Here is a 13,773-nt window from a genome sequence, read left to right as displayed (position 1 = left end):
TCGTTTAGCGACAGAATGATGGAACTGTCAGTGCACGCTCAAAGGGAAACCTGCACATGCGCATGCGCACACGGACTTCCTCTGTCTGCTCGACTGCACGAAGCGAGCGATTTCATGCACATTATTTGCTTTAATCCCCTCAAATTAAATTAATTCCCAGCCACAGAATGGCCTGATATTTTGTGAGATATTATAGAAATAAACATCTATTACAGTGACCACATTTCAGACGGAACTAAATTTCACCGATTTTATGAAATTGAAAGGCCGTCTAGCTTTAAATAAAAATTTCACACTGTATGTTTTTTTTTACCTTAAAACAGCATAGAAAAATTATTTATGCTTAACTCTGAATGCAAAATCTTTTATGAGGAAAGAAAAAAAAGGCAGTAACAGAATTACATCAGAAAAAAACCCTGAACCTTCATTTCTTAAAATTCGAACCAAGATTTCTCTGAAGCGACATTAGTATAATCAGGGTGATGAGATATATATATACAGTGGAGGAAATAATTATTTGATCCTTTGCTGATTTTGTAAGTTTGTCCACTGACAAAGAAATGAACAGTCTATAATTTTAAGGGTAGGTTTATTTTAAAAGATATAAACTGATTTGCATTTCTTTGAGTGAAATAAGTATTTGAACCCTCTAGCAAACAAGACTTAGTATTTGGTGGCAAAACCCTTGCTGGCAAGCACAGCGGTCAGACGTTTCTTGTAGTTGATGACCAGGTTTGCGCACATGTCAGGAGGAATTTTGGTCCACTCCTCTTTGCAGATCATCTCTAGATCATTAAGGTTTTGAGGCTGTCGCTTTGCAACTCGGAGCTTCAGCTCCCTCCATAGGTTTTCTATGGGATTAAGGTCCGGAGACTGGCGAGGCCACTCCATGACCTTAATGTGCTTCTTCTTGAGCCACTCCTTTGTTGCCTTGGCTGTATGTTTTGGGTCATTGTCATGCTGGAAGACCCATCCACGACCCATTTTCAGTGTCCTGGCAGAGGGAAGGAGGTTGTCGCTCAGGATTTTACAGTACATGGCTGTGTCCATTCTTCTGTTGATGCGGTGAAGTAGTCCTGTGCGCTTAGCAGAGAAACACCCCCAAAGCATAATGTTTCCACCTCCATGCTTGACAGTGGGGATGGTGTTCTTCGGGTCATAGTCAGCATTTTTCTTCCTCCAAACACGGGAGTTGAGTTAATGCCAAAGAGCTCGATTTTGGTCTCATCTGACCACAGCACCTTCTCCCAATCACTCTCAGAATCATTCAGGTGTTCATTAGCAAACTTCAGACGGGCCTGCACATGTGCCTTCTTGAGCAGGGGGACCTTGCGGCACTGCAGGATTTTAATCCATTACGGCGTAATGTGTTACCAATGGTTTTCTTGGTGACTGTGGTCCCAGCTGCCTTAAAATCATTCACAAGCTCCTCCCATGTAGTTCTAGGCTGATCTCTCACCTTTCTCGTGATCCTTGATACCCCACAAGGTGAGATCTTGCGTGGGGCCCCAGACCGGGGTCGATTGATGGTCATTTTGTATTTCTTCCATTTTCGAACTATTGCACCAACAGTTGTCTCCTTCTCACCCAGCTTCTTGCTTATGGTTTTGTAGCCCAGTCCAGCCTTGTGCAGCTCTACAATCTTGTCCCTGACATCCTTAGACAGCTCTTTGGTCTTGCCCATGCTGGAGAGGTTGGAGTCTGATTGATTGATTCTGTGGACTGGTGTCTTTTATACAGGTGTCAATTTAAGACAGCTGTCTTTAATGCAGGTAACGAGTTGATTAGGAGTGTCTAACTGGTCTGTGGGAGCCAGAACTCTTAATGGTTGGTAGGGGATCAAATACTTATTTCACTCAATGAAATGCAAATCAATTTATATATTTTATAAAATGTGATTTTCTGGATTTTCTTTTTGATATTCTGTCTCTCACTCTTAAAATAAACCTACCCTTAAAATTATAGACTGTTCATTTCTTTGCCAGTGGGCAAACTTACAAAATCAGCAAGGGGCAAGGGATCAAATAATTATTTCCTCCACTGTATATATATATATATATATAAAATATGGTTTTCAGTCCATTTTGTCTCAGATTCCATACACTCAAAAAAATGATTATTGGTAACAGGTAAATATTAAGAAATAGTTACACATAAAATTTAAGTAAAGTTTATAAAATTGAAAATATATTCAATTAAATCATATAAACGCTATTTGAACTGGCCTACTACGAACTATATCTAAACAAATCATGTATACTTTACTTGATGAGATCTCGTAGGGACTGACATGCACATCACACTCCCGCACAGTAGATGGCAGGTGGCAACATTTTCAGTCATTGAGTCAAACTTCTTCCTACTAAATCGTGACCTTATTGGTACAAATAATTATATTTAAAATTTCAGAAACAAGATATGTGAAATTCATGTCACAATTCAAGCGGAATCAAAAAATCATTTTAATTTCGCCATTGACTCATGGGGGCGTCGTGGCTTAGGTGGATAAGGCGCCATACCATAAATCCGGGGACCCGGGTTCGATTCCGACCCGAGGTCATTTCCCGATCCCTCCCCGTCTCTCTCTCCTGCTCATTTCCTGTCTCTACACTGTCCTATCCAATAATAAAGCCCAAAAATATCTTAAAAAAAAAAACATTGAGTCCATTTATCCACATAAGGTTTATTTAAAAAAAAATCCATAACCATTATGTAATTTATTTGCATTACTTTAACATGGTTGAAACGTGTACCACAAAGCTCGGCATTTACTTAAAGTTTATGTGATAGAATTACATGGAAAATTGTCATGTGATTAAATTACATAAAGTCTATTTTTTAGGGTCAATTATTTTTTTGAGTGTACTTTAGCAACATCGCTGAGCTGCCAAGTTAAGGCAAGTTTAATAATTTCATAATTTTGGTCTCTCTACTGAAGAATCGCCCCTCTGTATTTACACTAAACTGGATTATTACCACATCAGACTGCTTGGATCAGACTCACAATCTTATTTCAGCCCCTGTGATCATGTTTAGAGTTTTTAACGCACCGTTTCTCTCCAGCTGCTGAACTCAAACCCATGTGGAGTTTAAAAAGTGTCAGAAACTCCTTTTGAACTCTTTTACTCCAGCGCATGTTTGTAAAGTTATATAAAAGCCTTTCTCCCCCTCCGAGGAATCACAGATACTTCAGTTTTCACCAAATTTACATGAGAGTTCAATGTTTGAGATTTGTATTCAGGGTTTAAATCTCAAAACAACCTTCAGATTTTTTTTCTAAAGGCGAATCTGACATGTAGCCCGGTGAGAACAAGAAATAAAATGTAAATATATTTGATACATGACAGAAAAACAATATTTAATGTGACACACTCTGTATATAATGAAAAAAAAAAATATATATATATATATATATATATATATATAAAACCATAATCAAATGCATCATTAAAATAAAAAAAAAAAAAAAAACACTGATATGAGAATATAGCGGTACTCACAGGGGGACCCTTTGGTCCTGGGAAACCGACGGGGCCCTGAGGTCCTTGAGGTCCCTAAAGCAGACAGTTCAGAATGTTACCAATAAGAATACACACGGTTTTTTAAAGCATACGCTTGCACTGATAAACCCAGACTAGTAAGACGCACTGCGTATACGGTTATCAAAGCCCGAGATTCGTTAGGTCGTTTAAAACAGCCACGTCAGGAGAGTTTAACGTTATCTCAGCTCGAACACACACAAATTGTCTCATTAACAGCACGTTGATTAGCTAATGAGCTGAATCGGGCGTGATAAATGAGGTTAAACAGGATAAACTCCACGCTATCACAGCCTGACAGGGAAAAGTGCCGAAAGTGTTGTTACGTACCATCAACACGTCAATATGAATCATTACGGATGATGTTAAACATGCAAATGAGATGCGAATACAACACGCGCTGCACTGTGTTGGTAATAAAGATGCGCATCTTAATTAAAAACCTCAGTGATTACGAGAACATGTCACGGTATGGTTTGGTGTCTCGCTCCGTTTGAGCGTGTTTTTGTTCGACGTCGCGATTCAGAAACGATCAGAACGGCTTCAGAAGTCAAAATCTCACACAACGGATATAAAAGGTTTTAAAGCTAGACGCACAAGAAAGCGTGAAATAAAGAGAAACGAAATTGAGAACATTTGGAAAAGCTAATCACCCCCACACACACAGAGTTAACTGCTATGACCTCGATACTGACGCTGGTTCATCAAATAACTTTCTGCTTGCGGTTAAATAAGGAATCACTTCGAGTCGTGGACTGATAACAAAATAAATCTCTCGGAATTAATTACCAAAGTTGCATTTTTTTCCAGTAACAGCATTTCATGGAATGTTTTATTCCTCTTACCCTACAGCAAGTCGCTAACAATTGTTTTTTTTTTTAAATGTATGAAAGATCCATTTTTTTATCCATTTATAGCTACGTTAAAATTTGTAGAACACTGCGAAGTCTGAGGGAAATGTTACGATTCCTGATGCTTCGTCTTGTTTATAGAGTTCCAGCTATATATCAGCTACACCTCATCTCATCTCATTATCTCTAGCCGCTTTATCCTGTTCTACAGGGTCGCGGGCAAGCTGGAGCCTATCCCAGCTGACTACGGGTGAAAGGCGGGGTACACCCTGGACAAGTCGCCAGGTCATCACAGGGCTGACACATAGACACAGACAACCATTCACACTCACATTCACACCTACGCTCAATTTAGAGTCACCAGTTAACCTAACCTGCATGTCTTTGGACTGTGGGGGAAACCGGAGCACCCGGAGGAAACCCACGCGGACACGGGGAGAACATGCAAACTCCGCACAGAAAGGCCCTCGCCGGCCACGGGGCTCGAACCCGGACCTTCTTGCTGTGAGGCGACAGCGCTAACCACTACACCACTGTGCCGCCCCAACAGCGAGAGCATGATCACAAATTTAACAAGTATGGATCGGTTGAATCTAGACGTAGTTCTGGGTTGGTTTGCTGTTTAGCCGTGAAATCTGAATAGACCCCTCCTGTTTGGGGCGGAGCTAGCAAATTTCACATCCATTGCGAAATAAACGTATATTTGAAAGTGGTCTCGTTATGGTTATTGCTTTAAAGAGTGAGAAAGAGTAGCTGAAACACACACACAACATACAGTACGTACTGGTATTATTATTATTTGAAAAGGGACTAGTGTACACCGCTGCAGCATGGATTATTCCATGAATGAGCAGCAAAGGTTAGTGAGGAACGGATGTTTCTCAGAATATGAAATGAGACTGATGCTGTACGAAATACAACCCCGATTCCAAAAAAGTTGGGACAAAGTACAAATTGTAAATAAAAACGGAATGCAATAATTTACAAAATCTCAAAAACTGATATTGTATTCACAATAGAACATAGACAACATATCAAACGTCGAAAGTGAGACATTTTGAAATTTCATGCCAAATATTGGCTCATTTGAAATTTCATGACAGCAACACATCTCAAAAAAGTTGGGACAGGGGCAATAAGAGGCTGGAAAAGTTAAAGGTACAAAAAAGGAACAGCTGGAGGACCAAATTGCAACTCATTAGGTCAATTGGCAATAGGTCATTAACATGACTGGGTATAAAAAGAGCATCTCGGAGTGGCAGCGGCTCTCAGAAGTAAAGATGGGAAGAGGATCACCAATCCCCCTAATTCTGCGCCGACAAATAGTGGAGCAATATCAGAAAGGAGTTCGACAGTGTAAAATTGCAAAGAGTTTGAACATATCATCATCTACAGTGCATAATATCATCAAAAGATTCAGAGAATCTGGAAGAATCTCTGTGCGTAAGGGTCAAGGCCGGAAAACCATACTGGGTGCCCGTGATCTTCGGGCCCTTAGACGGCACTGCATCACATACAGGCATGCTTCTGTATTGGAAATCACAAAATGGGCTCAGGAATATTTCCAGAGAACATTATCTGTGAACACAATTCACCGTGCCATCCGCCGTTGCCAGCTAAAACTCTATAGTTCAAAGAAGAAGCCGTATCTAAACACGATCCAGAAGCGCAGACGTCTTCTCTGGGCCAAGGCTCATTTAAAATGGACTGTGGCAAAGTGGAAAACTGTTCTGTGGTCAGACGAATCAAAATTTGAAGTTCTTTATGGAAATCAGGGACGCCGTGTCATTCGGACTAAAGAGGAGAAGGACGACCCAAGTTGTTATCAGTGCTCAGTTCAGAAGCCTGCATCTCTGACGGTATGGGGTTGCATTAGTGCGTGTGGCATGGGCAGCTTACACATCTGGAAAGACACCATCAATGCTGAAAGGTAGATCCAGGTTCTAGAGCAACATATGCTCCCATCCAGACGACGTCTCTTTCAGGGAAGACCTTGCATTTTCCAACATGACAATGCCAAACCACATACTGCATCAATTACAGCATCATGGCTGCGTAGAAGAAGGGTCCGGGTACTGAACTGGCCGGCCTGCAGTCCAGATCTTTCACCCATAGAAAACATTTGGCGCATCATAAAACGGAAGATACGACAAAAAAGACCTAAGACAGTTGAGCAACTAGAATCCTACATTAGAGAAGAATGGGTTAACATTCCTATCCCTAAACTTGAGCAACTTGTCTCCTCAGTCCCCAGACGTTTACAGACTGTTGTAAAGAGAAAAGGGGATGTCTCACAGTGGTAAACATGGCCTTGTCCCAACTTTTTTGAGATGTGTTGTTGTCATGAAATTTAAAATCACCTAATTTTTCTCTTTAAATGATACATTTTCTCAGTTTAAACATTTGATATGTCATCGATGTTCTATTCTGAATAAAATATGGAATTTTGAAACTTCTACATCATTGCATTCTGTTTTTATTGACAATTTGTACTTTGTCCCAACTTTTTTGGAATCGGGGTTGTAAATCCCTTCATAAATCTGCAGTAGGCGTTTGGCTGTGGTCTACATGCAAAGTTAATGTGGGCATCCTGCTGCACTGCATTATGGGTAGCACTTACTCTGTCTCCAGGTGGGCCAGGTGGACCATCATTACCCGATGTACCCTGAAAAAGAGAGCGAGAGAGAGAGAGAGAGAGAGAGAGGAGTCAGAGTAGGCATACAAAATATGCAGAAATATACAACTGAACAACAAGAACTCAGTGTGTGTTGTTACCTTAGGACCTGGCTTTCCAGTTGGACCTCTGGCACCCCGAGCGCCCCGCGGACCCTGAGGTCAGGACACACACACACACACATCATGAGGATAATTCATATCAAATACTATATCCTACATAAAATATTCCATTACTATGTTTTTTTATTTTACATATAACACATACACTGGTGTGAAAAAGTGTTTGCCCCCTTCCTGATTTCTTATTTTTTGCATGTTTGTCACACTTAAATGTTTCAGATTATCAAACAAATTTAAATATGAGACAAAGATAACACAATTAAACACTAAATGCAGTTTTTAAATGAAGTTTTTTATTATTAAAAGGGAAAAAAAAATCCAAACCTACATGACCCTGTGTGAAAAAGTGATTGTCCCCTAAACCTAATAACGGGTTGGGCCACCCTTAGGAGCAATAACTGCAATCAAGCGTTTGCGATAACTGGCAGTGAGTCTTTTACAGCGCTGTGGAGGAATTCTGGCCCACTCAGCTTTGCAGAATTGTTGTAATTCAGCCACATTGGAGGGTTTTCGAGCATGAACCGCCTTTTTAAGGTCATGCCACAGCATCTCAATCGGACTCAGGTCAGGACTTTGACTCGGCCGCTCCAAAGTCTTCATTTTGTTTTTCTTAAGCCGTTCAGAGTTGGACTTGCTGGTGTGTTTTGGATCATTGTCTTGCTGCAGAACCCAAGTGCGCTTCAGCTGGAGGTCACGAACAGATGGCCGGACATTCTCCTTCAGGATTTTTTGGTCGACAGCAGAATTCATGGCTCCATTTACCACAGCAAGTCTTCCAGGAACTGAAGCAGCAAAACAGCCCCAGACCATCACATTACCACCACCACCATGTTTTACTGTTGGGATGGTGTTCCTTTTCTGAAATGCTGTGTTACTTTTGCACCACAATCACCTTTTCACACAGGGTCATATAGGTTTGGATTTTTTTCCCTTAATAATAAAATCCTTCATTTAAAAACTGCATTTAGTGTTTACTTGTGTTATCTTTGTCTAATATTTAAATTTGTTTGATGATCTGAAACATTTAAGTGTGACAAACATGCAAAAAAATAAGAAATCAGGAAGGGGGCAAACACTTTTTCACACCAGTGTACATATTCATTTACATGTGTCAGTGACAGAAAAGAGGCGTGGCCTCTGTGTCTATCAGTGTCAATGAAGGAGGTGTGACTTCTTTGTCAATCAGTGTCAATGAAAGAGGTGTGGCCCCTGCGTGACCTCTGTGCCTGTTAGTGTCAATGAAGGAGGCGTGACTTCAGTGTCAATCAGTGTCAGTGAAGGAGGCGTGGCCTCTATGTGTGGCCTGTATTTGTTAGTGTCAGTGAAGGAGGTGTGGCCTCTGCATGACCTCTCTGAGTGTTGGTGTTGGTGAAAGAGGTGTGGTCTGTGTGTGGGCTCTGTGTGTGTTAGTGCCAGAGAAGGAAGCGTGGCCCCTGTGTCTGTTAGTATCAGTGAAGGAGGCGTGGTCTATGTGTCTGTTAGTGTCAGTGAAGGAGGCGTGGTCTATGTGTCTGTTAGTATCAGTGAAGGAGGCGTGGTCTATGTGTCTGTTAGTGTCAGTGAAGGAGGCGTGGCCTATGTGTGGCCTCTGTGTCTGTTAGTGTCAGTGAAGGAGGCGTGGTCTATGTGTCTGTTAGTGTCAGTGAAGGAGGCGTGGCCTATGTGTGGCCTCTGTGTCTGTGTCAGTGAAGGAGGCGTGGTCTATGTGTCTGTTAGTGTCAGTGAAGGAGGCTTGGCCTATGTGTCCGTTAGTGTCAGTGAAGGAGGCATGGTCTATGTGTCTGTTAGTGTCAGTGAAGGAGGCGTGGCCTATGTATCCGTTAGTGTCAGTGAAGGAGGCATGTTCTATGTGTGGCCTCTGTGTCTGTTCGTGTCAGTGAAGGAGGCGTGGCCTATGTGTCTGTTTGTGTCATTGAAGGAGGCGTGGTCTATGTGTCTGTTAGTGTCATTGAAGGAGGCGTGGCCTATGTGTCTGTTAGTGTCAGTGAAGGAGGCGTGGCCTATGTGTGGCCTCTGTGTCTGTTAGTGTCAGTGAAGGAGGCGTGGCCTATGTATCCGTTAGTGTCAGTGAAGGAGGCGTGTTCTATGTGTGGCCTCTGTGTCTGTTAGTGTCAGTGAAGGAGGCGTGGTCTATGTGTCTGTTAGTGTCAGTGAAGGAGGCTTGGCCTATGTGTCCGTTAGTGTCAGTGAAGGAGGCATGGTCTATGTGTCTGTTAGTGTCAGTGAAGGAGGCGTGGCCTATGTATCCGTTAGTGTCAGTGAAGGAGGCGTGTTCTATGTGTGGCCTCTGTGTCTGTTCGTGTCAGTGAAGGAGGCGTGGCCTATGTGTCTGTTTGTGTCATTGAAGGAGTGTGTGCATCTATTTCAGTGAAGGAGGCGTGTTCTCTGTGTTTATTCATGTCAATAAAGGAGGAGTGGCTTCTGTTTGAGGCCTGTGTGTACCAGTGTTAATAAAGAAACTGTGGCCTTTCTGTCTGTCCTCATAGTGTAGGAGGTGCGACAGTTATGGAGCTGTAATAGTGTACGAGGTGTGACAGTGTAGGAAGTATGACAGTGATTGAGGCATGGCAATGATGGAGGCGTGGCAATGATGGAGGCATGACAGTGATTGAGGCATGGCAATGATGGAGGCATGGCAATGATGGAGGCGTGGCAATGATGGAGGTGTGGCAATGATGGACGCATGACAATGATGGAGGCATGGCAGTGATGGAGGCGTGGCAATGATGGAGGCATGACAGTGATTGAGGCATGGCAATGATGGAGGCGTGGCAATGATGGAGGCGTGGCATTGATGGAGGTATGACAGTGATGGAGGCGTGGCAATGATGGAGGCATGGCAATGATGGAGGCGTGGCAATGATGGAGGCATGACAGTGATTGAGGCATGGCAATGATGGAGGTGTGGCAATGATGGAGGCGTGGCAATGATGGAGGCATGGCAATGATGGAGGCATGGCAATGATGGAGGTGTGGCAATGATGGAGGCATGGCAATGATTAAGGCATGGCAATGATGGAGGTGTGGCAATGATGGAGGCGTGGCAATGATGGAGGCATGACAGTGATGGAGGCATGGCAATGATGGAGGCATGACAGTGATTGAGGCATGGCAATGATGGAGGTGTGGCAATGATGGAGGTGTGGCAATGATGGAGGCATGGCAATGATGGAGGCGTGGCAATGATGGAGGCATGGCAGTGATGGAGGCATGGCAGTGATGGAGGCGTGGCAATGATGGAGGCATGACTGTGATTGAGGCATGGCAATGATGGAGGCATGACAGTGATTGAGGCATGGCAATGATGGAGGCGTGGCAATGATGGAGGCATGGCAGTGTAGGAGGCGTGACAGTGTAGGAGGCGTGACAGTGTAGGAGGCGTGACAGTTATGGAGCTGTAATAGTGTACAAGGTGTGACAGTGTAGGAAGTATGACAGTGATGGAGGCGTGGCAATGATGGAGGTGTGGCAATGATGGAGGCATGACAGTGATGGAGGCATGGCAATGATGGAGGCGTGGCAATGATGGAGGCATGACAGTGATTGAGGCGTGGCAATCATGGAGGCATGACAGTGATTGAGGCGTGGCAATGATGGAGGCATGGCAATGATGGAGGCATGACAGTGATTAAGGCGTGGCAGTGATGGAGGCGTAGCAATGATGGAGGCATGACAGTGTGGCAGTGATGGAGGCGTGGCAGTGATGGAGGCGTGGCATATCCACATGTCCCGTTTAAAATTTAAATGTTTATTCAGTACTGACATGACAGTACATGACAGTGATTGAGGCCTGGCAATGATGGAGGCGTGACAGTGATTAAGGCGTGGCAATGATGGAGGCGTGGCAATGATGGAGGCATGACAGTGATTGAGGCGTGGCAGTGATGGAGGCGTGGCAGTGATGGAGGTGTGGCAGTGATGGTGGCGTGGCAGTGATGGAGGCGTGGCATATCCACATGTCCCGTTTAAAATTTAAATGTTTATTCAGTACTTAATCATTGAATCACACTAAACTGTATTAAAGGAGGTCTACAATAAACTGAGTTGATGAGCGTCTTCAGTTTAATTTATACAGACAGGCGTGCTCGTCAGGGATAGATTAGGGATAAAATTAGCTCATGTTTAAAGTCTTTAATTTTCTGTAAAGCTGCTTTGCGACAATGTCTATTGTTAAAAGCGCTATAAAAATAAACTTGACTTGACACACAGTACCAGTCAAAAGTTTGGAAACACTTTCAAATTCGATGTTTTTATTTTTTTTTCCTACACTGTAAATTAATACTGAAGTCATCCAGACTATGCAGCAACACGTAAAGAATCCTTTAGTAAACTTTAAAATGTTAATCAAACCAAAATACGTTTTAGATTTTAGATTCTTAAAGTCGGCACCTTTTGCTTTGATTACAGCTTTGCACACTCTTGACGTTCTCTCAATCAGCTTCATGAGGTCATCACTCGAAATGGTTTCCCAACAGTCTGGAAGGAGTTCCCAGAGGTGCTGAGCACTCGTTGGCTGCTTTGCCTTCACTCTGCGGTCCAACTCATCCCAAACTTTTTCGGACTGACTGACCTTCATTTCTTAAAGTGATGATGGACTGCCGTTTTTCTTTACTTAGTTGAGTAGCTCTTGGCATAATATGGATTAGAACAGTACTCAAATAGGGCCGTTCACTGTATACCAACTCTACCTCTTCACAACACAACTGATGGTCTCAAACACACGAAGAGGTCAAGAAATTCACTCTTGACAAGGCACAGCTGTAAACTGAAAGCCATTCCAGGTGACGACCTCGTAAAGCTGACTGAGAAAATGCCAAGATGTGCAAAGCTGTCATCTAAGCAAAAGGTGCCTACTTTGAAGAATCTAAAATATAAAACATATTCTGGTTTGATTAACTACGGAAGCCGAGAGAGGCCCTTCATATAATCCTTTTTTTTTATTCACCTTGTTATCCCGAGATAACGACATAATTAATTCAGGATCTCGAGAAAACAACACAACTAATTTGAGATCTCGAGAAAACGAAACTGTTATTTCAAGATCTCGAGTAAACGGCTGAGAAATGGTTCATTCAGGTGCGCCGAGACTTGTGATATGCTGACTTTGGGGCTATTTCTCATTCTGTATAGACGCAACTTTGGTCATTAGAATGTCTGGAATAATCGATCACCTAATAAGGCAATATTTTGATCAGGGGTTGACACAGGGAGAGATTGCATTAAGTCTTTTAATAAGGGATAATTTCAAAATTAGTCCGCGGCACCTCCACAGAAGACTGGCCCGGCTTCGTCTCTACCGACGGAGATACAGTGATCCAGCTGAGATCATGAAATAACGGTTTTATTTTCTCGAGATCTCGAATTAGTTGTGTTGTTTTCTCGAGATCCTGAATTAATTATGTCGTTATCTCGGGATAACAAAGTGAATAAAAAAAAGGATTATATGAAGGGCCTCTCTTGGCTTCCGTAGTTAACACTTTTTTGTTTGCCAAATAATTCCATATATATTTCTTCATAATGTCGATGACTGACTTTAGTATTAATCTACAATTCAGAAAATTTTAAAATAATGAAAAAACACTGAATTAGAGGCGTTTCCAAACTTTTGACTGGTACTGTATATTAATAAAAGGTATATGTTTCATATGCACAGACATGAAGAGAGACAGCCTACCGTTGGACCTCGCTGTCCTCTCGGGCCGGATTTCCCTGCAACTCCCTTTCAAAAAGAAAGACAAAAAAGAAAGGAGTGAGTGTGGAAAATATCAATGGTGGGGTTCGATATAGTACTGGCAGGAGCTGGGCTGAGAAAACGCCAAGCTGGCACGCACACACACACACTCTCTCTCAGAACATTAGCCGCCTGCTATCTCTTCTTGAACAGATTGCGACTGCATTAGCTGCTATTTTGCCATATGTTTGGCATTTTGCTAAAGCATTATTAAACATTAATGACAGATGAATATGACGTTTGGGAATCAATGGTGAAAATAAAATAAAAATAAAAAAAACTGTGGGTTTATTTTCCAGTTTACATTGCGTTACATTTTACATTAATTTGTGTTTGCGTTCTCGTGAGGTTAGAAACCATGTTCCTGATTGAATGATGGCACATCGATCGCGCCTTGGCAAAGAGAACTCATTAAAGACCTGAAATTCATCGCAGTAATGGCGCAAATGTTTTTAGTCCCTTTAATTTATACAAAACAAGTTGAAAGTCTGTCATAAAGCCTTATTTATTTGGTATACGTTTCTGAATGTTTAGCACTAGCAGGCTAGAGTTAGCTAAATTATCTAGCTATCCAGCAATACCTTCCTGCCCTTTGGTTATCCTAGCATTAACTTTCTGCAGTAACTTTAGCTAGCTAGCAATAACTTCCTGTGGTAACTTTAGCGAGCTGAAAATAACCTTGTCATAACTATAGCCGATTAGCAATAATCTCTTTTGATCAGTGCAGCTAATTAGCAATGATGTCCTGTGGTAACTTCTGCTAATCAGTGATAGCCTTGTGTGGTAACTTAGCTAGCTAGCTACAAATAACCTTCTGTGCTAAATTTACCCACGTAGCACCAAAATCCCATTTTGA

General features: G+C 42.3%; 1 protein-coding gene across 1 annotated transcript in view; it reads right to left on the bottom strand.

Annotated features, from left to right (window-relative positions):
• Positions 1-13,773, bottom strand: part of col11a1a (collagen, type XI, alpha 1a) — a 256,824-nt gene that overhangs the window by 99,668 nt on the left and 143,383 nt on the right. Inside the window, exons 33-36 of the mRNA XM_060922694.1 lie at positions 12,861-12,905; positions 7,166-7,219; positions 7,011-7,055; positions 3,501-3,554 (exon numbers count right to left, since the gene is read on the bottom strand). Of these exons, the coding sequence (XP_060778677.1) occupies positions 3,501-3,554; positions 7,011-7,055; positions 7,166-7,219; positions 12,861-12,905 (198 nt within the window). The remainder of the gene's footprint in view (positions 1-3,500; positions 3,555-7,010; positions 7,056-7,165; positions 7,220-12,860; positions 12,906-13,773) is intronic.

The sequence above is a fragment of the Neoarius graeffei genome, chromosome 5 (assembly GCF_027579695.1).
Source record: "Neoarius graeffei isolate fNeoGra1 chromosome 5, fNeoGra1.pri, whole genome shotgun sequence".
NCBI lineage: Eukaryota > Metazoa > Chordata > Actinopteri > Siluriformes > Ariidae > Neoarius > Neoarius graeffei.
This window is presented reverse-complemented; position numbering and strand designations above follow the sequence as displayed.